We start from the raw sequence: 26,758 nt of genomic DNA on the forward strand, positions 1-26,758 counted from the left end.
GAACTTTCCAAACTCTTTTCAAAGCGGTTGTGTGATTTTGGTATGGTGGTCTTTTTAATTATAGTGATGCTAGTATCTCACTGTGGTTTTAATTTTTCTTTTCCTAATAATTAGTAATATTGAAAATCTTCTCGTGTGTTTATTTGCCATTGTATTTTTTTGTCTTTGAGGATATTTCTGTTCAAATCATTTACCAATTGGGGTTGAAGGTGGGATGCTTGCTTTGTTATTTTTGAATTTTAAATTTTATTTATTTATCCGAATACAAATTCATTTTCAGTTATACACTTTTTATCCTCATCTGTTGTTTGCCTTCTCGTTCTTTTAGCATAGTCTTTCAAAGGAAAGACATTTTTAATTGTGATAAAATCCAAATTATTAATTTGTTTTTTATGTGTCATACTTTGGTGTCATATCTAAGAAACTTGTGCTCAACCCAAGGTCACGAGACTTTTCTCCTATTTTTTAATTCTGAAAGTTGATAGCTCTATGCTTTATTTTAAGGTTCATTATCCATTTTGAGTTAATTTTTTGTATAGGGTGTGAGCTATGCATCATTGTTTTGTTGGTCTATTTTTTTTTTTTTATCGCAATGGTTATCTAATTGTTTCCATACTGTGTTTTGAAATAACTGTTCTTTTTCTGCTCTACATATAGGTTAAACTTTCTCATCAGTGAATTAAAAGCATAAGACTTGTGCATAGATTCCATTTTTTAAATTATATCTTTTAATAATTAATCTTAATTTTATTTTACTTAGGGTGAGTCCATTCTAATTGCCTGGAAACAATAGATTGTACTTTCTGTCAATTTTAAATTTTTACCAAGTTGTACATGGCTCTATTAATTTAGAATCTTCCAAGTAGTGCTACTTGTTTATTCATTCATTTATTCATTCAACAAACATTTATTGAAGGATTATTATGTGTCATGTACTATTCTTATCATTGAGGCCATCACAGTGAACTGGATAGAGTTACTCCCCTCAAGGAGATTACTTTCTATTATGGGAGATATATGATAAATAATAAATGAAATAATGGTTATAGACTAAAAATGTAGGACCAAGAAGTAGTCAGTGATGAACATGACCTAATATTCCATTCTAAATGGGACTGTTAGTGTCTCAATTAAGACGACATATTCCTAAGACTTGAAGAAAAGATTTAATAAGTTGTGTTGATATCTAAACAAAGAGTGTTCTAAGTGAAGAAAGAAGAAATTCAAAAGATGCTGAAGTTGTATATTTGGCATGTTTAAAACATATCTGCAGAGGGTACTTTGGGTATTTGAATTGAGAATCTTAGATCTCGAAGAAATCCTTGATATTATCCATTTCCAGAATCCTGGGATTTTATCTTCAAAGCCAACTCAAATGAATTGATAATGGATGTCTATAGCAGAGGAGGAGTCAGCAAACTTTTTCTGTAAAGGTCCAGATCTTAAATTTTTTTCAGCTTTGTGGGACATACCATTTCTATTGCAGTCACTTAATTCTGTTGTTGGTCGACAGCAGCCATAGACAGCATGTAAACAAACAAATGCACATGTGCTCTCTCAAGTAAAACCTTTTTACAATAGCAGGTGGTGGGCTGGATTTGGCCTTGGAATCTGCCAACCTCTGGGTTAGTATGATGTTGGGCAACCTTACTCTGATCTTTCAGTGCTACACATTAGTGATTCTGTCACGGGCTTATAGGAGGCACCTCAGCCATGTATTTGGCATGTAAGTCACAACAGCCTCCTCGTGTTTCTGATTAGACCAGACAAGTTCTCACAAGCTGTTAGTGGAAAGTTAGATCTCTGGCTTCCCAACTCAGTTTTGGTACGCTCGCCTGCCCTTACCCCTCCAGATTTGCCACAAATTATATATATGACAATAATAGAGCTTTGTGGGCTGCCTCCCTCTTCTTCAAGTCCAGCCCACATGGCTAGAAGTAGACTAAGCCTGGATGGGAGCCTTTCCTCGGAGGCTACTGGTAATGTTCAGAGTTAGAAGCGAGAGCTTCTTCACTTTTGTAACATTCTGTCTATGCCATACCAAAAAAAGAAAAAGAAAAGAAAAAATGAAGAACTCTGTCATTTGTCTTTGAATCTGGAGTGTGGGTGTTACTGACCAGTCTTCCCAGCGAGAAAAGAGAGAAGACCCTGGTCCAACTAAGGAAGAAGAGCAGGTCATTAACCTTCGGACCTCATAGGGGTTGGGCAGTTGCACGAAGAACACCGAAATCATCTCTTTTTTTTTTTTTAATTTAAAATTTTAAACACATCATAGGAGATTTGATTAATTAGATTGTAGGTTGAACCTGATTTCAAAACAGCCCCCAAACTATGATGGCATAAATAAGGTAGAAGTTTATTTCTCTCAGTGTAATTGTCTAGAGGTAAGTGGTGCAGGCTGGCAGGGTAGCCATGCTCCACATGGGTGCTCAGGAGCTCAGATTCCTTCTGTCTTATTGCTTTGCCTCGCCCGGGCTGCTGCTATCATCTGTGTAGTCCACACAAGGTCTCACAGCATTCCAACTGGCAGGGAAGGGGGAAAGACAGCAAGTGAACGGTGGGAAATCACTTTTTAAGAATGTGATATGGAACTTGCCCATAACACTTCTGATCACATTGTGTTGATAAGAACATGGTCATTTAGCCACTACCTAGCTGCAAAGGAATCTGGGAAATGTAGTCTCTATCTGGGTAGCCATGTGCTGAGCTAAAAATCTCTTATTGAGGATTTCAAAAGGGGGTTATGAAGTAGGAATTATGAACTAGAATTAGCAGTTTGCCACAGAGTTTATAAAATATTTCTGTTTGTTTTTACCTAATGTATAAATAGGAATGTCTAACATTATATAATACTTTAGGGATAGATAAAAAATCTTTCTCATATGTAATTTCATTTAATTCTTTAACATTATCTTCATTTGAAGTAGACATTACCATTTGAACTAGACATTATCTTCTTTCACGAGCATACTAAGTAAGGCTCAGAAGACCGTGAGATCACCTAATGCTACTCAGTCCAGAGCCGAGGCTGCACTCCAGGCTCAGAGCTCTGCCATTTCCACTCCTAGCCAATTCATCTTTCATAAACACCTAAAATCTTGTGTCTTGTCATTCATCAAGTGGAATGAAAATGTCCCACTGGAGCTGAGAGTTTGACACTTTAGTGTGTAGAGTAAGTACCTGAGCACCTTGATTAAAATACAGGTTACTTTCTCCCAACCCTAGAAAGTAGCCCTGGGTGGGAAGCCCTGGGTTGCAATGTTTTGAGAATAATTGCAGACATATTACATTTTATCATTGCATTTTGCTTAAATGGAAAAGGAAGATATTTCATAGTTCTGTCTATTATTTTACTTTCTTGCCCTTCCAGGCTCATATGTTACTTTAAATTTTGGAACTATTGCCTCTTGAAAAATCTTTGCTAATCTCTTTTGTAGTACCTCTAACTCAAAACATAAAAGCAAACAATGACAAAATGTCAAAAACTAATTTTGGCATCCTCTCAAACAGAAGCTGTCAAAGGTCTTGGTAGAGGTAGATGTTGAAAAGGTGGCTTTGTATTCTGCAGTTTGAAAGGAGAGAGAACATGAGTTTTTTCACAAAAAAATATTTATGTCGTCAAACGTCTAACAGATATATGAAAAGATGCTCAACTTCACTAGCTAGTAGGGAAATGCAAATCAAAACCACAATGAGATGCCACTTCGCACTTGTTAGAATGGCTATTATCAACAAGACAAGCAATAATAAGTGCTGGAGAGGTTGTAGGGGAAAAGGAACCTGCAAACACTGCAGGTGGGAATGTACATTGGTGCAGCCACTGTTACCCTTACAATTTCCACTTAATTACATTGGGCTTTTTATTTGCCTTTTTCTCTGTCAGACACCAGGATGAATTTAAACTCCATTCTCTCCACTCTCTCTCCAATGGCCTCTTTGATGTATTTGCAACTTTTTATATTCCCTTTGCTTGTAGCAGCTGATGGAAATTCCTTTTGCACATTTAGCTTTCCCTCAGAGTCAGAAACTTTTGTGTTGCTAATAGAACTTAGTTTCGTTTGCATTTAAAATCGTGGGTTGCTCTTAAACCACAGCATTAGATCTGAGGGGTGTTCCTGCCAGCAACCCGATTATCAACCCACTTAAGTGAAATCCCCAGTGACCAGTGACTTTGACTTTATTTCTGCCAGCAAACCTCATCAGGAAGTTCTTTTCAAAGATTCTAGAGAAAAACACATGAATAATCTGAGAAGCTTTACTTTTGTCCCTCTGCCCGGTCTACATATTGTCTGCCAAAAAGCTATTGCTCTTTATCATCATTGTTGGTTAGATCTTGGGTTGATGATAGGTCAGAGCCTAGATAAATGGGTAGATGGATAAGTGAATGGGGACATGGACAAGTGAGTGAGTGGATAACTAGATGGGTAGATGGGTAAATGGATGGGAGGATTGATGAGTGGATATCAGGTAGATGAATGAGTAGGTGGATGGTATGGAAGGACAAATAGATGGATGGATGATGGAAGGATAGGATGGGAGAATTCAGAATAGATAAATAACCTGCGAGTCTTCCTTCTTACACAATACCTTTATCATGTTATTAGTCATAATTGGCCTTATGTTCCTGAGGCTAAATGCCACTTCTGCAGAAAGCAGTAAGTCAGGAACAGGAGAGTGGGGCTTGTCAAATAGTTCATTGCCATTCTGACTCAGTGTCTGCTTTGTAAAGTAAAAGAAACTATCCTCCTTTATACTACATATTTATGTATACACGCTTTGGTGTGGTGGTGGATAACCAGGTATATCCAAAAAATCTCTTGGGGAACTTGTCCTAATTGCATGTGCCTGGACCCCACAGCCTGAAATGTGTATTCTGGTTGAAAATTACTGCCCCAATAGAAGATTCTCTGTATCTGGTAGCAGTAGTAGTTGAGTAGTATTTAAACTGTGTGTTCTGACTTTATTTTCTCCTTGCAGACATCTCGCTAACATTTTTAAAGCACTTATTATGTCTCAGGCAATTCTAAGTACTTTAAACTTATTTTACCTCATTTAATCTTTTCCACAACACTTTAACATAGGTACCATTAATTTTTCCATTTTACTTGTGAAGGAATTAAGGAATATAGAAGTGTAATTACTTGCTGAGGGTCATAGGAGTAAGAGAGGAGGCTGGGGTTTGAACTAAACCAGTTGATGTTCAGACTCTATGGTCCCACCTACCATATCATACTGCTTCTCTGATCACTAAGCTGATCCAATGGAACTTTCTTCTATGATGATAATGTTCTATAGCTGTGCTGTCCTATTAAAATGATAGCCACTAGCCACGTGTGGCTTTTGAGCTCTTGAAATGCAGTTAGTGCGACTGAGGAACTAAGTTTTTAATTGTATTGAATTTTAATTAATTTAAACAGCAGTTTAAGAGCCAACTAATAGCCTCTGTTCACATGTATGATCTTCAGAAACTGAAGTGTTGAATGAGAAACTAGGTTAGTCTTCTCAGTTATAGACATTCTCCTTTATTAATAATATTAACACGAAATAATTGCAAAGCACTCTTAGAATCTTTTGTGCTTCTTTCCATCCTTGAAAAGAGTCTTGCTGTTCTAAGCTCTCTGCCAACTGGGTGGCACATCTAATCTTAGCTCATTGGAAGATGTATTGAGATGAAACATTAAAAACAATTCAGGAAGAATAATACAGGGACATCTTGGGTATGTTGTAGCATCGTGGCGCCATGGGCATTTATTCTCAGGAGTTGCTAAATTTGCCATCTCTCAAATACTGCCATCATATATTAGGAAGGACAAGGGCATCTGGGCTCATTTGAAGGCAGAATTGCAATCTCACACCCCTTTATATAGAAGGGAGTAAAGAGAGTGAAGTAGAAAAGTGGAAAATTATGAGCCACGACAGAAGGAGACATGATTCTGGATGAAGTAATATAATAAAAGAGCCATATTATTCATATGGTACACAAGTTGAAACTGAGTGAAGCTTTTAAAGGAGAAGGAAAATTAAAGTGTTAACAAAACCCAAATGTATATAGACAGATTTTATAGGAACAGAGACAAGGCAATGTAGAATTTGGTGAAATTATTAAAAGTTGGTTTAGAACAATGGTGGACAAACTACAAGCCATGAGTCAACCCTAGTCCACTACTAGTTTCTATAAAGTTTTCTTAAACACACTCATGCCCATTCATTTATATATGGTCTACAGCTCCCTTTTACCACAGCAGCAGGACTAAGCAGTTATACCAGAAATTGTATAATCTATAAAGCCTAAAATATGTCCTGCGGCCCTATAGAGATAAAATTTGCTGACCCCCATTTTAGAACAAAAGGGGAATATGTATTAGCATAGCCATCTTGGAGTACAATTTTGTGTGGCCACCATACTTAAAAATGCACATCATCTTTGACCTGGCAATACTGCTACTAGAATTTTATCCAGCAGATATTTGGATACACATATCCACAGGGCTTCTTATTGCACTGAAAAACTGGAAACAACCTCAGTGTCCAGTAGCTGGGCACTGCTTTAATGAATTATGGTGTATCAATGTAAAGTGAGATTAGTTTGTTTTTTAAAAAAATAGATGTATATGTACTCATTTCTTAAATGAAAAAGTTCTGTTTCTTATGAAGGGATGTTCAGGAAATACTGCTAAATAACAAATGTTGCAGAAAAATATGTATTATTTGATTATATTTGTGTGAAGGCAACACACAACGCCCCCAAAAGAAACAGATAAATGCTCAGTACTTCTCACAGTGATTAGCACATGTACTCAACATTTGATAAGTGAATACATAGAGAATACATATATATATATTTACTTTTCACTTCATATACTCTAGACTCTGAGTTTTTATGAACACATATTACTTTTTAAATACAAATTTAAAAAGAGAAATGTAAACAGGAAAGGATAGCCAAAAACAGGTCTCCCCAAACTGACAATTGATATGATGCCACCAGCAGTGGCAGTCAGCTGAGATATGGTTGGGAGCTCCCTGCTCAGTACTGAGCCATTCAGGAGAAAAGGTATTTAAGTTTCGAGTTGCGACCAACAGAAACCTTTGGGTTTTATGAGTCATGCATAGCAAAAAGCAGATGAGTGCTAAAGAAAACAACTCAGAAGTATGGTGAGATGGAAGTGTGCCTTGTCCTGGGGGAATGATGCTTTCAAGGAACCAGGTGGGAAGACTTACTCGAGGAAACTGGAAAAAGCAGGAAGCTAGAGAGAAAGGAGCCAGATGAAGGAAGGACACAGTGGCCAACACTCAAGGTGGAGAGAAGTATTGAAGGGAAAAAAAAATGTTTCTTGGGGTTCTAAGAGGACCCACTCTCTGCACTGATGCACTGGACCACTTTGCATGTTCACATTTGGAAAGCGCTTTGGTGTTTTCTGGTATGCGATCCATGGACATCAACAGTCCTGGTACATTAGCAGGTGCTCGGATGCAAGGGCCAGAAGCAGTTTGTATGTGCTGATGAATGTTAGAACTTCTCCCAGCTACCAACACAAAAGCAACTCTGCCTTTCTGTGGAAGCCCTGTGAACAGCCTCAGCCTCAGCCTTGCGCTGTCAACCCATCCCTGCCTCAGCTTTTCTGCTGAAACACACACATCACTCAGTGTTAACAATTTGTTTTTTCAGGCAAAACTGTTGCAAAAGGGGTTTATAGAAGATTGACAGTAAGAAATAAAATAAATATTTAAAAAGAAACATGAAAGAGACAGGTGTGCCTTTTTAAAACAATCAGTATCCACCTCTTTCCACTCCCCACTCCCAAGTGCGTCTGCACTTTGCATGACTTGTGCCTGGAGTGGATGTGTCTGCACCTACAAGAATCATTTTATTTAGACATCACACAAAGCATTTGACCAATTTTGAACACGACTGGCTGCAATACTGTTGCAGAGATGTCTGCTCTTTCTTCACAAAACTCTCCGGTTCGAACATGTTTGCAAAGCATGATTCATGGTGTTTCTTTCTGGATTGTCCAGTGGGTAATTGCTGTATGAAAACCAGAGAAACAGATGTAGACCCCGAATCCGGGCTATAAATTTTTTGTTTTATGATTATGGGTTTCAAATGTGCTGTGTCACACTGACAAATACACAGTTACTGTGAAACAAAATGGCTTTTGGTCTCAAACTTTTGCTTTTTTGTTTGTTTGTGGTTGGAAATACTTTTAGTGGAGTTTCTTTTATCATGGATCAAACACAAAGGAAAGACAGCAGGTCCTTGAATCACGTCATTTCATTCAATGTCATTTGATTATAATGTTGCTGAAATGCCTTAGGAACTTAATTATTTTTTATATAAAATAGCCTTTGGTAGAATTTTTTTTTTTTTTACATTGTTTCACTTGAAGTCACAGAACCTACTGAAACCATTGAGGACTTACTGTAGAAGAGGTGATACATATTGGAATTGTATTTTATGTTTGTACCAAAAGGAAATTTAGGAATGGTTTGTCCCAACTGTTTAATTAATGTTTAAAATAGGTGTCAATAATTTAAACCTCATTATTGAGAAATTAACTAGGTCATTTTTCACCTTCTACCTATTCATTAATCTTATATAGTACATGAATATGTATTTAAAGATTTGTGGCTTATTTGTATGTCTTTCCTTAATTTTATTTAAGCTGAAAATTTTGGAGTAAGCATCAAGTTTTTAAGAAGTGCAAGAATTAAATTTACTGATGAAATGATAAGAAACGTGTGGCTGAATTGTGGGGCTGCTTTATAAATTAATACTTGGATTAAATAATAGTTCTAATAATTGCTATCATAATTAACTCATGATGAGAAATGATGAATTGGTGAAAATCATTACAGTATAAGAAATCCATAATATTCTGTTCACGAGGATTTAAATACTGATTGTTCATGTGAAGGCCCAAATTTATTTCTCTACAGTTAAGAGAACCCTAAGAAAACACCAAATCTCCCAACCCTTACAAAACATTCTTACTCGGTTATTGTTTTTGTGCCATGACATAGTATTGAGGGAAAAAATTTGAAAGCAGTTGTCTTCCTTTCCAGATGAGGCTGACTCTCTAGCTTAAGAAATGAGAGTGAAAAGAATTTTGGAGACACCATCCCCATTTTCACTTCCCTGTGACTAGTGCACCCTACTCTTTGGAAGGATGATGAGCAAGGGAGTGCTACAGCCTCTCCTGGTAGAGATACCTGTACACACCTGACAGTGCTGCCATGTTTCTCATCTCTTAGTTCCTCCTGCCATACTTGAACCACAGCTGCTTCCTCCCCTCTCCCTGAATAACAAACTGTTCATCCACTTCAAGTATCGAGTATAAAATGAGCCCAGTTTCCAAGGAACTCCGAGGATCTTAAATAAACATTTGGAGCCATAAGTCTCATGGACCATGTAGAAATTGCCACATAATATGATGTTTTGTGTATCTTTACAACTATCTTAACGATAGTGTGTTAAAAGTTTTGTAAATTCCTCTGCGCTCCTGGTTTAAAATGTGTGCTTCCTTTGTCATGAAAAGGTTTCTTATAATACAGCTTTGTTACAAAATGAGGGTCATATAAAAAGAGAGCAAGGAAGAGAAAATAACAAACACATGGATTCAGCAAAATCTCAGCCCTTTATCACCCTGGACTTTTCAATAGCAAGAACTGAGCTTGCTGGGCTGAAAATTGTTTTAACGTACCTTCATAAAAGGATCTTTGACTTGGTAAGTGTGTGTGATGCATACTTTTCACGTTACACCAAGAGTGCCACTTAGCAACTCCACTAGACAGAGCAGTGTTTCAGCATGGGGCGGGGTGCCCCCCTCAACAGACTTTTTAAAAGCTTGGATGCCAATGCACATTCCAGCACTATACACAGAAAGGAGACCAGACCAGCACTCTTTCCTGCAAGGGGCGAGAAGGCTAGCCCTCATGCCCACTCACTTGCCCAGCCTGTTTCATGGGAGAATTATAAGTAAATATTGGAGAGGCAGGGGAGGAGGTAGGCGTTTTAATTCCTCCCCAGAGCTTCCCTCCTTTGATGTACCATGGCATCCTTTAAGCAAGTTGTGCGAAATGGCTGCAGGGTGGATTGGCGCTCCCTTTTTAAGCTCTCTGCCCACCTGGGTTTATTTGTAAATATTATACCTGTGCTTCTCAGTGCTTTAAGACTGGCTAAAAAAGCTTCTTCTCCCTCTATGTTAGGTCACTGTAGGAGGTATAAAAATAATCCTTTTCTCTTAAAACTATTCTAATAAGTAGCCAGATTGGGCAAGGACTGATATTGGTAAAAACTGGCCCTTGAAAATATAAAACCTTCACACTAACCAGTTTTCAAAATATGTTTGTAATTTGGTTGTGGTTGCTGTGTGATGAGAGAGGCCAGCAACATGCCGTCAGGGTGCAAGGCTATGGGAACAGCAAAGTAATTTCCACACTGAACTAGAATTCCAGGGAGCTGGGTTCCAATTATTAGTCTGAGCTGTATGACCTTAGGCAGGTGTCAGTCTCCCTGGGCTTCCATTTTCCCAGTTGAAAAATAAGAGGATGAATCACAACTAATATTTTTTTCCAGGGTGTGTACTGAGTACCATACAAGCACTATTTCTTTTTGTCCTCATAGCAGCCCACTGAGGTGGGTAGGAGTATATCACCATTTTACAGATGAGAAAACTGAGGCCTGAGAGGTTTAACACGTTCCCAGATCACACAGCTGGTAGGTGGTAGAACTAGAATTGAGACTCTAATTCAGTTTGATTCCCACATCCCTATTCTTGAGCACTATATTATGTATTTTTGTGTTCAGAGCCTGAAATTCTGTATATCTGTGATTGTGTGTGTTTGAGGCAGTGATAACCAATTCTTGACTATTCCCTATGCTGCCTATAGACTTGAGAGAGATTTTTAAACGTAACTGAATCCAGAAAGCTGGGTTTTTACTCCAGAGCAAATGCAATGCCCTTGGCCAGGGCTCGCAAGAGGGATAAAGGAAAAAAAAAAAAAAAAAGACTACGAAGTGGAAAGTTTCTCATCCCAAGGCTTCCCCGAGGGGTAGCCGTTCTCTTTTCTACAGTTTAGGGCTTGCCTGTGCTTTTTCGGGAGTGGAAAAATACATAAGTTACAAGGAATTTAACAGACAGAGAGGCGCACAGAGGAATTTAAAGGGTGGGCTGGGGGCGAGGAGGTGGGCGGGAGGCGAGCGGGCAAGGGGGAACACGCGCTTGCAAGCTAAGCCGCTGCGAATAAAAAGGCGTTAAGGGAGCGAAGTTAGCGCTCAGCGTGAGCCAGGAGCGGTGTCCTGGCTCCTCCCCTGCTCGTTTTAAAAGCACTTCTTGCATTGTTTTAAAGGTGAGAAATGGGAAAGAAAGAGCCGGCTTGCGTGCCTGCTCGCTGCCTGTCTCTCTGGCTGTCTGCGTTTGCAGGGCTGCTGGGAGTTTCTAAGCTCTGTGAGAATCCTGGGAGTTGGTGATGTCAGACTCGTTGGGTCATTTGAAGGTTAGCAGCCCGGGAAGGGTTCACCGAAAGTTCACTCGCATATATTAGGCAATTCAATCTTTCATTCTGTGTGACAGAAGTAGTAGGAAGTGAGCTGTTCAGAGGCAGGAGGGTCTATTCTTTGCCAAAGGGGGGACCAGAATTCCCCCATGCGAGCTGTTTGAGGACTGGGATGCCGAGGACGCGAGCGAGCCGGGCAGGGCTTGTCTGGGCACCGTCTGGATAGGACCTGCACCGCATTCGGAAGGCTTTTTGCAGGCATTTGCTTGGAAGGAGAACTTGGAATCTTTCTGGGAACCCCCGCCCCGGCTGGATTGGCCGAGCAAGCCTGGAAAATGGTAAATGATCATTTGGATCAATTACAGGCTTTTAGCTGGCTTGTCTGTCATAATTCATGATTCGGGGCTGGGAAAAAGACCAACAGCCTACGTGCCAAAAAAGGGGCAGAGTTTGATGGAGTTGGGTGGACTTTTCTATGCCATTTGCCTCCACACCTAGAGGATAAGCACTTTTGCAGACATTCGGTGCAGGGGAGATCATGTTTGACTGTATGGATGTTCTGTCAGTGAGTCCTGGGCAAATCCTGGATTTCTACACTGCGAGTCCGTCTTCCTGCATGCTCCAGGAGAAAGCTCTCAAAGCATGCTTCAGTGGATTGACCCAAACCGAATGGCAGCATCGGCATACTGCTCAATGTAGGTTTATTTTTTTTTTCCCCTTCTTCTACCAAGGAAAAAAAAAATTAATTGTCTTTCTTGCATGCAATGAAGACATTGGAAACAAACTGCACTGGTAGCAAGACAAAGGATTTAATGATTTAATGCTGAAAGGGTGTGATATGCTGGCGTGTGCATATTGATCCCCTCTGCTGAAATTTCCTGTTAGATGTTTTCTTCCCAAACATCCTCTCCCGACCCCCGCTCCTCTCCTTACCAACCTTACTTACAGTGTCTTGAAAACAGTTTTGAAAATATGCATGGAGGGGAAAAAAAAGTAGAGGGTGACCACAGGACTTTGAAACATTCTTCAAGTAAGGCAATTTGACACATTGTGCAGTTTTTCTAAGATGTATGCAGAGGGGAATTTAACTTTGCTATTCTTTGGATTAGCTACTAGTTGTATATATCCCCAGCCTGTGTGTTTCAACAGTCGAAAGTAATTAAAATATGATATCTTCCTTGCAAGGAATTTAGTCTGATTAAGGTTGCCGCTGCTCCTGAAGTTCATAAACCACCAGTTAAAGCTGCTGCCTCCAATGTTTTCCTTGCTAAGGAAAAGCAATATTTCTTAGCATTGACCCTGCTGCCACCTTTCCGAGTCACTTTGTTGCTCTAAGAAGTTGCTGTTTTGCTAGAAAACTACTGGCAATGAACACCCCTTGGGCTGAGCCATCCATTATTTCCATATCTTGCAATTCAGTTGGGGACCTGGACATGGGTTGTAGGAAAGGAAATATAAGTGGGGGTAGCCCAGCTTTTTGATTTTTGTTTTTTTTTTAAATATTGACTGCTTGGTTATCTGATGCTGACACGGTGCCGAGGCATGCATCTGGTCAACAGTAGCCTGGCTGCAGGCTTGAGAAATGACCAGAAGTCTCAGAAAATCTCATCTTCGGTGGCTGTAGTGGGAGCCTGCAGGATGCATGCAGCCCTGACAGTGATTTAGATAAATGGCTCAGCTATCTATCAAAATGTTTTTAGTACTTTATTTGACAATTCATTGAAGCATTAGCCTGAAAATGACATTTTAAATCTTTGTTTTCAAAGAGGTCAAAGTTTAACTGGAAGAAATTGAGTTTTCCTAATAACATGGTGGCTTATCTAAAGAGAGAAGAAAAAGGAGAAACAGGGGACAATAACAAGATTTTAATTGCCCTCTCTGAAACTTTTTCTTAAGGGTAAAGATTTGCTTCTTGGGCCAGGAAATCAACAGGTTTGTAGCCGAAAAAAATCAATAACCATTTAATGCCAACAGTCTGGCTGTCTGACTTAATATTTTGTAGAGCCATAACCAGGGCAAAAAGTATCATTTTCAGAAGGCGTCTTAATCTTCAGCTGCTTCCCAAATGCCTTTTCTTTCCTGCTGCCTGTTTTCTTTGCAGACTCAAAGAAGCTGAGCATTACAAAATAATTTTGCAACCCTCTAACAAATCTTTTAGATCTGTCCTCTCTAGCAATTAAAACAGCATGAACAATTTAACTTAGAATCTCAGGGAAATGGGGCTTTCAAACTTTTTCTTGTAGGAGAAAGTTCTAATGAAACATATTTTTTAACAAAGGGGGGAAAAAAGGCTCAAGACACTGGCATAAAGCTATTAGACCTAATAGAGCTTTTCCAAGTAGACATTCTCCCTTTTGTAATTAACCCTCCAAACATGCCCATTAAGTTGTAGGAGTAGGGGGGAAAGCTTTGTTTGTTCTTGAACAAGTTAAACAAGGGATTTGCCTTATCTAGGAAGAGCGAGTGGTAAATGTGTCATTCGCCTAGGGCGAGCGGATAAGCAAGAAGTGTTGATAACAGCAAAGTTCAGCTAATCAAAGAAACTTGCATTAGAAAAAGTAAATAAAGGCATTTGACAAAGGGATTTAAGAAATTCCAGTGTCTTATTTTTGTAAGCAGGGCAATTAGTAATTATTGTGGTCAATTTCACAAGGGTTTGAATCCCACACCCTAACTTTAGGTTAAATGAGTAAAATGTAAATATTGCTTATTCCCCTTCAGAGCTGTCTCCTCCATAAACCACTTTAAGACCGCTCAGTTTAGGTGTTCAAGTGATTAAGTTTTTAAGCATAAATAAAAATTTTAACAAATGTCTGCCATACAGAGTTTGGTTCAGGGTAACCTAGCTAGTTAAGCCTTTTGAAATAAAAGCACATGAGGGCTACATTTGTATAAAAACATAAAAGCCACAACCTTTTCCATTTTGCTTAATGACTGTTTTGACGAGAAGCAGATCTGTTTGTGCTCTTAACACAGAGGAAACAGTGGGCAAGAAGGAAAAAAAATAGTACTAAATTCCAACCAAAACTATTTTCTGTTTTGAGATCCTACTGATTTTTAATGGTGCGTGTGTGTGTGTGTGTGTGTGTGTGTGTGTGTACATATTGCATGCGTGTTTGTGTATATAGTCATTAGAGAATACCTTTTGGATGTAAAACACGCCAGAAAATTTCTTTGAAAGGTGTTAGGATATTCTTTTTATTTTCTATTTTAATTTTAAAGACAAAAATGGTATTTCAACCAGCTGCCGATTGTAGTAAGGCCTGTGAACTGCTAGTTATAAAAATGCGAAGTTAGGATTAGTGGGCTGCTAAGGGAATGTGGTATAAATAATAAGATTTAAGACTGCCCTTGGAAGGTATGGAGTCACTAAATTTCTGTTCAGATGCCTCCTGGATTATCTTGGTTTTAGGCTGCTCCAGATGTTTTCAGCATTAATTGCCCAGTGGGCATAGAATAAATCCTAATATTTGTGGTCTAAATATAGTTGCTTTCAGTGAAATCATGAGTGTGACAACTTCTTGGCCCCTTTCCCTGTCTTCTCCCTACTCAACACATCAAAAGAATAAAAAAAAAAAAATTTCTTTTTGAAATAGTGTTTTGCTCATTAATAAGGAAAAATAATGTTTTTTTTTAAAAAAAAAACTGTAGCGATGTGTGATTAAGGAATGGAAAAAGTCCCCTTCTCAGAGCCCAGAGACCTGAATTTTAAGCATTAAAGAGTATCTAAATCCTCTCCTAGTGAGATATAAATTGGGGTCAAAGTGGCAAAATCAAAGATACCCTCTGAAAGAGAGACTAAATAAAGACTGACAGCCACCATATGAATTGAATGGGGTTTTGAATAAATATTTCGTTGAAAAGGCTCAATTGTTTTTCTAAAGTAGGACATAATTTTCTGCTTCTCGGCCACATGACGGTGGTAACTAATACCATCAGAAAGAAAAGAAAAGGGACTTTTGCTTAAATCTCAGAGAGTGCAGGACAAGGTTGATTAAAAACAAGTGGAAGATTCACAAAGTTTTCCAAAAAAAAAAGATATACTAAAATAAATATTGTCAGTATTCAGATAACTTTGTACTTCGGGTAGGGATGGACGTATTGATGTGCAACTTAGAAGAAAAAAAATGCACGTGTTTAAATTTTATTGCCAGAACAAGGTGGATTCCAAAAATAGAACAGTAGGAGAGGTAGACATCTGTCCACTTAAAATTCGGCTATGGAATCGATTTGGAAATTCTAGTTAGAATTTGATTCTCGAGCACAAATACAAAGCCATGGCGTTGTAATAGGCCTTTTTTTTCTTAGCAGATAAATGACCAGAATGGCGATTTCTGATAGGTTAGCTGTACTGAATCAGTTTTCTTCTCATTTCTGGAAGCCAGGCTTTAACCATATATAACCGGTCAGTACTGTCATGAACTTTTCTTTACAGCATAAAAGTAAAAGCAAGTTCTTCTGGATATCAGATGTTTATAATTTACCTTCAAAATGTTAAGCCCCTGAGTTGAGTGAAAAGGAAAGAAAACCTTACCGTTTTCTCCTTTATATATTCTACAAGCATCAATAAACTATTTCAGAAGGGAAATACATGATAAATGATCAAGATTATAAATTCTGCTCTCAAGGAATTTATAATCTTTAAAATCAAAAAATTTTTTTAAAGGCTGGAAACTTCTAGTTAGAAATTAACTCTGGGAGGCAGATGGAGATGTAAAATCAAGATGCAAAATATAAAACTCTTTCAAGTTGCACAGGACTTATTAAACAATAAATTCAGTGTTCATTTTAGAACATCTTAAAAAGAATCTTCTATTGAGTTTGAGTTACGTGTAAGTGCCAATAAATTTATCCTTAAATGACATTTTTATACTTTAAATGTTCTAATATAAATTCAGTTAACTATCAATTAAATAGATTATTTCGGAAATGGGAGTTTTGGATGAAGGTTAATCAGAAAAATCTTGGCTAGAAGCCTTTCCAAAAGATATTAATGTGGAATCTTGCCTTTCAAATTATAGGGTAGTTGTGGCAATCATACATCTCTGAATTTCTAGAATAACCCACTTTCAAATATACTGCCACAATTCTCACATAAATCATTGAAATAGGCCAGATATTTCAATATTACTACATCTCCTAGGCTGCCCCCTGAACCCACGAGTGGCACAGAAAGTCTCTGTTTGTATTCTACGGTCAATATAACTAGAGTGCTCACAGCTTAATTTTTCCATTATTACTGAAGATTGCCTTGTGCTTCTCATTCTTCCGAACATGAATTCCTTTTGTTGCAAATTATACATCTGTAAATAGAAGACATCCCTTGCCAAATGGAATTTAGTATTACGACTGGGTTTCTGACTCCAGCACTGTGTGTGTGTGTGTGTGTGTGTGTGTGTGTGTGTGTGTGTGTGTGTGTTGGGAGTGGGGGAGGGGTAGAATTATTAAATTGAATTACTGTGCTTAAATCTGTATCAATTTTTCACCAGCTCCTTCTTAAAAAGTTGGACTTGGGGGTGATGGAGAGAGGAGAGCAGAGTTAACTCAGGTTTCAGATTTATCAGTATTCTGTCTGTAAGTGGCTTGGCCTAAGTACTTCTTGTTAAATAGGAGATGAGATAACCTGCCCCATCTGTAAGATCTAATAACACAACCTCATCAGTCAATATGTTGTCCTGAATTCTCCTCTTCCTTCCCAGCTTCCTTACTTCATTGTTAAGAAGCACGATTCCAGTCCCAGTCCCATCCCACTCTCCTTAACACTCTTTACATGAATTAAAAAAAAAAAAAAAAAAAGTTGCAAAAGTTCTCTCTACCTAGGAAACGGTAGAGGGTGAGACTGCAGGAATTATCTTGAGCTTTCAGAACTTCTGAGGTGGGAATTCAAACAGGCAGTGGAACTGCTGACTTGATTTTTCTCTGGCCTTACAGGGTCGGGAGCTGAAAGGGAGGCCGTTCAGTAAGATAAGATTCTTGGTCCCTCGCACGATAAGGAGAGGATAACAGGAACTGACGTCAGGGAGGCGACTCGGCCTGGCTGAGCACCTCCTCTGGTCAGGGCACAAGGGATTCCAGGAGTCTCCAGGCCTCCCACAACAGCTGTCGAAGTGAACCAGCTCAGATGAGGAGAAGAAAGCTCATTTTCACAGGCGCGATAGTGGGTGACAATATCCCTTGTTCCCAAAAGGAGATTTCTCTAATCAGAACAAAGAATAACTTGGTGGGGAAGGAAGTGATTTTAATAAAAATGGATTGAGATTATAATGGCAATTTTATAGGTATTTGTTTCCTGGCCATTAACAGTTTCCCTCAGATGTTTCATAAGACAGTCTATCTAGCAGTCACCAAATATTATCACCAATGAACCATGCCAACTCTCCACATAGGACAAAATGGGTGGAAATTCACATTAGAGTAAATCCCTGGGACTCCTCCTTACTTTTCTAAATGCCATGTCCCAGCCCCATCTGCATCATATGACAACTTTGTTAAAACTATTTCATTTGCCACACGAGCCCTGACACCACTGAGCAATTTTTCTTCCCTTCTTTCCGTCTTCCTTTTCTCTTAAACTTGGATTTTTCGCCCCCTTTCGCAGGCATCTTCAACTTGAGGTTTGGAGGAGAAATTCAAATGAAAGTGTCCTGTTTTGTTTTTTCAGGTTCATAGGTCCTCCTCAGTCTCTTAAACATCGTTCCTTTTTTTTTTTTAAGTTTTAGTATTGAAGACGAAGTCACTCTCAATTTGACTCAGATTTAGTGAAATGTCTGTTTTTGTTTTTGTTATTGATCACCACAGATTAACATTTTACTAAATCAGAAAAAAACAAAAACAAAAACAAACAAAAAAACCCCATAGCCGAATTCAAAATATTGTGATAGGAATGATGCAGATAAGACCAGGTGTGTCAATTAACTGGGAATATTTGGATCCCATTTATCACAGTTCTCTAATGTGCAGAGCAAATGAAGACCTCATATAATAAATCCCTGTTCTCAAAAACATTAATGCTTTCAGGGCTACAGTACCCTTGTCTTGTCATCAAAGTCCATAATTATAAAAAGGCTGATGATCTGAAGGCCATTTCAGCTTCAAAAGATTTTTTAGGGTCTGGTCTATTGGAAAGCTTGGGGGTATAATTAACTAAAATGGAAATGGAGACAAGCGAAATTTAGTTCCTGATGTTTTAATTTAGCTCAGTACTGCCATGTGTTATTGAAGAGAATTCTTAAAGGCAAACATAATTATTTCATTATGGTCCTCAAAATGCTTTCATTGGCTTTAATGACAAGAAGCCGTATAAAAAGGCATACATTTTAATTAGTCCTCCTTATATTTACATCAGATAAATAACAAATAATTGATGAAAAACAAGTCTTTGGAATGGATGATTTCACATAGTGTGCTGGTTACAGCTTAATGATGAAACATTTCTCTGTTGCTTTGCATTTTAATTATCCAGGCATAACAGTAGTGGGGCGGCAAAGCTAAAATACCGTTGTTACCAGTTTATTACCAAAAACGAAAAAAAAATCGCGATTAATGCCTATGAATTGGAAGCTGAAAAAGGTAGCTAGAAACGCATCTCGGAGGAAATAAATCACCAGTCCCATTAATTTTACTACGTTTGTTAGCTCTCATTTTGATCACTTTTATCTTTTACGCTTCATCTTTTTGGATTAAGACTGTCAAGGGTTTCACATGCATTTTTATAGCTCCATCTTCTAAATATCTTTCTTTTTCTCTTGCTGCCCATTCAGAAGACTTGCCTGAAAGTACCTTGCCAAATGTGTCCTGGAAATTCAGAGAGCTTTTCTCCATGTTATAGGCCCCCTTTACCTTTGATTTTATATGAAAACCCATTTCACATGATTCATCCGTTTTGGTGTACAGAACACTAATTGTTATTATTGATTTTAAATTCCATGACCATTACAAGTAACCCAGATGACTGGCAGATAAAGGGTAATAATCCATGGAGTTCTGGAACTGTTTCATGTTTGTCTGGAGTACTTTATGTGATCAATATTAACTGCCCCATTGAAACTAACTGCTGTATCAAATAACACTCAATCAAATGAATGTGCTTAGAGATTATTTATTGAAAGCTTTAATTGTTCACTGGGGCCCTGCTTATCAGAGGAAACAATAGGAACTGGAGATAGGATGAATAGGTCTTGCTCTGCAGAGAATGTTGGAAGGAGCTGTTGAGCAGGGCATCTCTCTGCTAATTGGGCAAGAGTTTCCTGAAGCCCACATGGGCTTCCAGCGGGCAGAACCTGCAAATACGCTTACGGAGGTTATCCTATCACCTGTTCACGGAGAGCTCTCTGGAGAAGGTGTAATGATTTCCTTGCCCTAAGCCCGGAGGCTGTGAAAAGTTGTCACTCTCCGAGAGTTTTACTGCTGTTTCTTCCCACTCCCACTCACATACACTGCCCTCCCATGCCTCTCTCCACCTGTATCCCTGTTACTGCCTCATGGTCTGAGGTAATGAAATGGCCTGACTCGACACAGGATCTATTTCTATTTCTATGAAATGGGACTAATAATGTCAACCTTGCAGGATTTGTAGAAAGAGTAGAGATAATGTAAATGAGGATTCTAGTCTCACCCTGGAAATATAACAGACGTCACTGAGGAGACTTCTGCTCTGATTTCAGCATGACACCTGTGGCTTATGTGCCTTGGCTCGTAGTAAACAGTCTTTTTTTAGTTGGTATCTCTTTTCCTCAGTGAAATGGTTCCTCTGTCTGTGGCTCATAACTTAGGTGACAGTCCTTCCCATTTGTCACAGTTTGGATAGCACGATGGTCCTGATTCAGTGGCATCTATTTACTAAACCCCTAGATTTAGTACAAATGGATTGACTTTTACAAGTGAGCGTTGTCACCTTCGAAGTTGTCACAATACACTTCGCCCAAGGATGCTGTCAAGGGCACGGTACATTTTTATTACTCCCTGATGGATTAGATCTTGCAGTGTTCTCGTCAACAAAGGGCTCTTGGTTGTCTGCCATGTTCCAGGCTCCCTGAAATGCTCTGCGAGGGACACCAAGATGAATCTAACGCTGTACCTTCTTTTTCTGGATGCACAGTGTACGGAAGAAACTTGTGTACACAAATCCTTGTGATATAGCCCCCTTATAGAAGGAATATTTTTCTCAGGACTTTGAACCTGAGTTTTATTTTGTAAAAAAATAAAATAAAATAAAAACCACCGAGAACCACAGCTGGTGGATAAGGTGAGGGATCAAGTGGGTTCCACATTTTTGTCATTAGGAGCAGGCTTGAAGTTTTTCTGTGTCTAGGCCTCATATGTTATTTCTAAACGAGGTTTACAAAGCAGAGTTTTAACCTCACCTTGAGCAGTGGAGTAAGTGCATGTCTTCCAAATGTACTTCTTGAAGACTCTCATGTAGATGTTTCTGGAGTGTTTGTTCAAGAGTGTTCTTCTGGGGTTGGGTCTGATTAGATTAAGTTTTTAAGTATCACTTGCTTCTTTATAATTGTTTCTGTGACTTATTGCTGTGTAACAAACTGCCCAAAGCTCAGTGGCCTTATAAGTTATGGTCTCATTTTTCTGTGGATGGACTGGCCTCAGCTGGGCAGATGTGCTCCACATGATGTCAGATGAGACTGCGTCTGGGCTGGAAGTCCAAGAAGGCTCACTCCCATGACTGGCAGTTAATGTTGGTTGTTGGCCACAAGCTCAGCTGGGGCTGTCAACTAGAGTAGCTACATGTGACTTTTGCTTCTCACAGCGTGGCACTAATATTCTGAGGGAGCCTTCCCAGAAGGAGGAAGCGAAAGCTTCTTAAAGGCTGGATCCAGAGCTGGCACACAGTCACTTTCACAAAATTCCGTGGGTAAGCAGTCACAGGGCCAGCCCAGATTCAATAAGGCTACCTCTTGATGAGAGTGACAAAGAATATACCACCATCTTGAGTTCACCATAGCAATCATCATCACATACATTCCCTATGATAAGAAAAATATTGTTGCCTTCTGACAATAGAGATTAAATTGAAGAACTGTTGCAAGGTTTTAGTTACTTTGGACTTTTACGGCTGGTTAAGTGTTTAACAGAATCTACTCTCAGGGCTGTATGTACATTATCAGTTAATCCTCACAGATAATCCTCGAAGGAAAGAATGATTATTGTTCTTTTACAGAAGAGGCAGTTGAGCTCAGAGAAGGCGCGTGACATGACTGATGTCACACAGTTGTAGAGCTGGGTTTGAAGTCCCAGGAAGGTCTTCTTCCCATCTTCCAAGTGCTGTTATTTACAGTCAGACTCTGTCATCTCCATCAGCCAAGTGAAAAATTCCGGAGAAAAATTGTTATGCCCTAACAATACCAAGCAAAGGGCATGGAGCGTTTGGTTTGGGAGCAATGTAGAAAAGAGAGAGGAATAGAACTGTAGCTCACGTCATTTCCTCTGATGACGTTATTTTTTTAATAGAAGCTGCAGCCTTTTAAACTGTGGAGGAAACTATGAGACTATTTTGCTTTTTTGTCCTTTGTTTTCCGTCCTGTTTGTCTCTGTCGTTGAAGTCTGCACTGACCTAACTCTGAATAGATCACAGGAGTCGGGGTCAGGATTAGTCTTGTATTTACCGAGGAATCACGGGAAGGTGAGAAATGAGAAATAAGGTTTTTCATGTTATTCTGATTCCCTGGTAACCCTCATCTAGAGATGGTATTAATGATTCCTAGGTGGCGTCTCTTAGGTAAGCAGCATGACAATTGTGTCTTCTATTATTTTTTTAAAAAAAGGGAGGAGGGGAAACTTTCTAAGAAATGATGGGCTTGACTCAGTATTTCATCATTTGCCACTTATTTTAAGTATCTATTTTGTTTAGAGGGTCCCAGTATCACTGTTTAATGAAGTTTACATAAATAATGATGATGATTAGCCTTTTGCCTAATGCTTTTATTTCGATGATTTCAAATATAGTTTAGTGCAATATTCTGTTCTTTATTTTGGATTTTTATATGCCATATTCCACCTGCTTCTTTTGTTTAAAATGGAATTATCCATGAATTATATATTTTGAGGAAATAGAGAGGTGGATTAATTGAAGTGACTTACTAACGGTCATGTAGTGGGTCTAGACGGAAGTAGGTTTAAATCTGTAAGATGCTGCCCTGTGTTACAGTGTGTACAGAGCGGTCACGTGCAGGGTGACACAGTGGGACTGGGCACTCTTCAGGCGCTGCCTCTGCTGTGGGAGCTGGAGCTCCAAGCTGCCTCAGTTTTTTTTCTTAATCTGTAAAATGGATCCATAAAGCTTCCTTGCAAGCTTGTCATAGCCTTAAGAGAGTATATTTAAAGTATCTGATAGATAAGACTCAATAAATAGAGTCTCCCCCCCCCACTTTATTATGAAAAAGTTTTTAAATGAAGAATAAAGAATTAAACAGGGAACACCTGTGAGTACCCCCACCATATCTACCATTAAAATTACCAAGTTTGTTTTCTGTGTTTATACCCATTTCTCCTTTGTGTGTGTGTGTGTGTGTTCGTATTTGCTTTTTCTTGGTTAGGTTCTCTTACTAACCTGGAAAGTCTTTGAGGTCAGATATTGTGTCCTTTACTTCTGTTTTCCCAGAGCTAATGTAGTACTTGGTGCCTGGTCAGGACTTAGTTAACTATGTTTGAGCCAATGGATATGTACAAGCACATCACTCCCTAAAATATAGGATATCATCACTGTCCAGTAGAATTTTCTACAACGATGGAAATGATCTATAATTCTGTGTTGTCCAACACAGTTGTTGCTGATTGTGTGTGGTTATCGAGCGCTTGAAATGTAGCTAATACGTCTGAGGAACTGAATTTTTAATTTTATTTCATTTTAATTTATTTAGCTTTCAATAGCCACATGTGACTAGTGGCTACTGTATCGAACAACACAGCTCAGTATACTTCAGCTATTAATATTTTTTCCCAATATTTGTTCATTCTCTTTATTTCCCTTTTCCTTCAGCCTTTATTCTTTCCTATTGCTTTTAAAGAGCTCTAATTATCTCTTTATGTAGATGGCAAATAGAATGTAGGAGATTGTAAACAGAATACTTCAGGGTGGTGATTTCAGTCATTGTTTAACTTGTTTTCCTTCTGGGTGGAACTGTTTTTCCTGGGGCCTGGCAAATTCTTAGCATTTATTTTGCTAACACTCTCTTTGCCCAGCTAAACCAAGATTTTTCTCAGAATCCCAGTGGGCTGGACTTAATTATATTCTTTGTAGCGATCATATCAATGTGGCATACAATTTCTAGTCCTGTGCTCCACTCCTGCTTGGTTTTCAAATGAACACAGAGTATCTTCCAACATTTTAAAGCTACTTTCACTCTGCTTAAATATCTTATTGACTTTGGGGAGGCAGAGAGAAAAAGGCCACACTTTATGAAGCCTCAGCCTGTGTCCTAGAAAATGCCATGCTCTGTCTCCCACCAGCACCTTCTCCTGCTTATATGTATGTACTGTGTTTTATTACTCACTGCCAGGAGTATAGTAGGTGTCCAAGAAATATGCTGAAAAAAGTTCAGGGAAATGAACTTGAAATTTGGAACATGTTTAAGTGGTCTCTGCTTTTATTTATTTAATGTGTATACTGGTGGGTTGTTCAAAACACCTGAAGTAAACGTCAGTGAACTGTCAAAACTTGGAGGTTCAGGTTTGCTCTTACGGCAAGCTCTTATAAAGTGTTAGCTGGAAAACTGGCCTGAGAATATGAAAATGGGATGTTTCCTTGGGCTTCTGGCACTCACTTTGATATCCTAGAAACATTTTCTGATTGTACTTCCTGTTAACCAGGACATTGCTGCTCATCCTCCCCAACTCCCCCTACCCCCCCCCTTTTTTTTTTGGTCCATCCCTAGAAAATAGTGAAAGTAAATTGAAATAGGACCAAATCATGAAAAACTTTTGAACCAAGGTATATATTTTTTCCCCCTGAATGATTGCAGGTTGTGATTGGTTTTTTAAAAGAATGAAATAATTGTCATCATAATTAATATTCATTAAGTGCCTATTATATGCCAAGTGCACAAAATGACTTACTGTCATCTAAACCTCACAGCCACCTGAAGGAGTACTGCTATTGTTGGTTTTTTCAGATGAGAGTTCCCAAGCACAGAGAGGTTCAGGTACCCACTGATGATCTCTGGAGGAGGAGAAAGTGAGTTGGAAGTTCCCACCTCAGCTTTGCATAATGTAGGTTTCCTTCCCTCTGCCAACTATGCAAAGTACACTCCTGTTTTCTTTGTGGGGAGGGGGAATGAGGAAGGCTGGAAGCCTCAGAACCCACAGAATAATAAAAGGGTTTCCAAGTGAAAGCTGGAAACAATACATTTTTAACAAAATGGGCAGTTACTCTAATTGCTTTGCCCCTACTGTTCAATTCCTTTTTATGTCCTAATTCATTAAATTATGTGCACACACAGGCTTATTATTTACAGATGTATGCACTTTTAACTGGCTCATGTGAAACAGATGTTTCGCGAAAGGTAACAGAGAGCAAGTGATCGAAACCCTCCTTAGTGGGTATCAAGTGAGTATTATGGCCCATTACCTGCAGGTCTTTTGCTATTATTTTGAATTGCAATGTCCAGCGTGGGGAGGCTAATTCAGTCTGTCCCCTAGAGGAACAAATAAAAATACAACGACCCTATAAGGAGACAGCTGCTTCTCAAAATAAAGGAGGGTGTGTGCGGGTGACAGGCAGGTGGTGTTCATATGTGGGCTCAGGTGGATGTGAGCCAGTTTTATAAGCAATTCGAGAAAAATAAAAAATACTCATTGCATTACAGTCTATCATTTTTATTTTTTAAGAGCTTTATTCTATATTTTAATCATCACAGCCTTTAAATTCACAGCCAAGCAATCATCATACTCTTTTTTTTTTATCGAGAATGTAATTCATTTCTTTTGATGGAATTATTCCATTGCTCATGTAACTGGCAGGAATGCTTGCAAAGCTTGCACAATATATATGATGTCAAATTACTATCTACCAGATTCTGGAAGAGTTGGGCCCTGACCACAGGTTCTTCACGGCTCCTCAATAAATAATCTTCAATTAATAATAACTATAGAATTAATTTCAGTTATCTATTGCTATATAACAGACCAGCACAATACTTAATGGCTTAGAACACAATTTATTATTAACTTTCAAGGACTTGCCTCACTTGGGATCTTTTTATGGGCTGCAGTCTGGTGGTGCTGGGGCTGGACTGAGAACTGGAATAGGGCTAGATGTTCAAGGTGTCTTCTCCATTCACATGTCTAGTTCCTCAGCTGATATTGCTAAAACAACTGAAGGCTGTCTGAGCATCTCAGTCTCCAAGTGGCCTGCTCTAGTGATGTGGGCTTCCTTGCAGCATGGTGGTCCCAGGGCCCTTTACTCGGCTTCCCCCAGAATAAGCATTCCCAGAAACCTTATGATCTAGCCTCCTGTGTAACATAACATTACTCTTGCCATGCAGCCTGCTGATCAAAAGGAAATCACAGGAGCAGCTCAGATTCCAGGGTAAAGGCCCACATAATGGTGGATCCACAGAGGTGTGGTTCTTAAATTAAGAAGGCCATATTCAGACACTAGGTACCGTACTCACTGGCTGTAGAAATAAATGCACGCTTCTTTTTCAAAACGAGATAACATGGCCTAATAAAAATAAACACGACCAATTCACGCAATTACTTTAATATGTGTTAAGAATATTAGGGAGCAAAATTAATCACCCCCTCGAAGTCACAGTGAGATTTATTGTTTATGAATTTTCAGGAGTTCTCTAAACAACAGCAAAAAAACTGGAGCAAGAAGATGGCCGAAATTTTGTCCATTTTGCACATGGAAAGCGTCACAACTAAAATATAAGATGGGACATGAAATATTAATGGCATATCAGGTTTATTGCATGTATGACCATGAGAGTGCATTTTATTTTGTCTTATGGAGCTCTAAAAAAAAATCCATGTAATGGATTAAAGGTATTAAAACTCCCATATTCCGCCTGGCTGCAGGCCAGGGAACAAGGCATGATAAATAATCCCAATAGACAGAATACATAGGAAGGAATTTTAAACTGTATTTATGATAGACATATTGACCTCCCTAACTAATAAAAATGTATACATGAGGTTAGTTTTGAAGGAAAGGTGCAGACCTTACACATTTATAGTGTATATAAATACTATATACACTATAATTTTAGCATCCTTAAAGTACTTCTCACATCTCTGTGACATA

General features: G+C 38.7%; 1 protein-coding gene across 10 annotated transcripts in view; it reads left to right on the forward strand.

Annotated features, from left to right (window-relative positions):
• Positions 1–26,758, forward strand: part of RARB (retinoic acid receptor beta) — a 647,500-nt gene that overhangs the window by 477,468 nt on the left and 143,274 nt on the right. Inside the window, exon 1 of one of the 10 annotated variants that reach the window (XM_016124874.2) lies at positions 11,335–11,352. The exons of 5 other annotated variants lie outside the window; for them this stretch is intronic. Coding sequence is in view for 1 of the 5 variants with exons in the window: in XM_016124869.2 (XP_015980355.1) it covers positions 12,038–12,194 (157 nt within the window). In the remaining 4 variants the exon portion in view is untranslated. 4 more of the 10 variants (XM_016124875.2, XM_016124869.2, XM_016124870.2 and 1 more) reach the window with 4 other exon arrangements.

This window comes from Rousettus aegyptiacus, unplaced genomic scaffold (genome assembly GCF_014176215.1).
Source record: "Rousettus aegyptiacus isolate mRouAeg1 unplaced genomic scaffold, mRouAeg1.p scaffold_m13_p_4, whole genome shotgun sequence".
Lineage (NCBI taxonomy): Eukaryota > Metazoa > Chordata > Mammalia > Chiroptera > Pteropodidae > Rousettus > Rousettus aegyptiacus.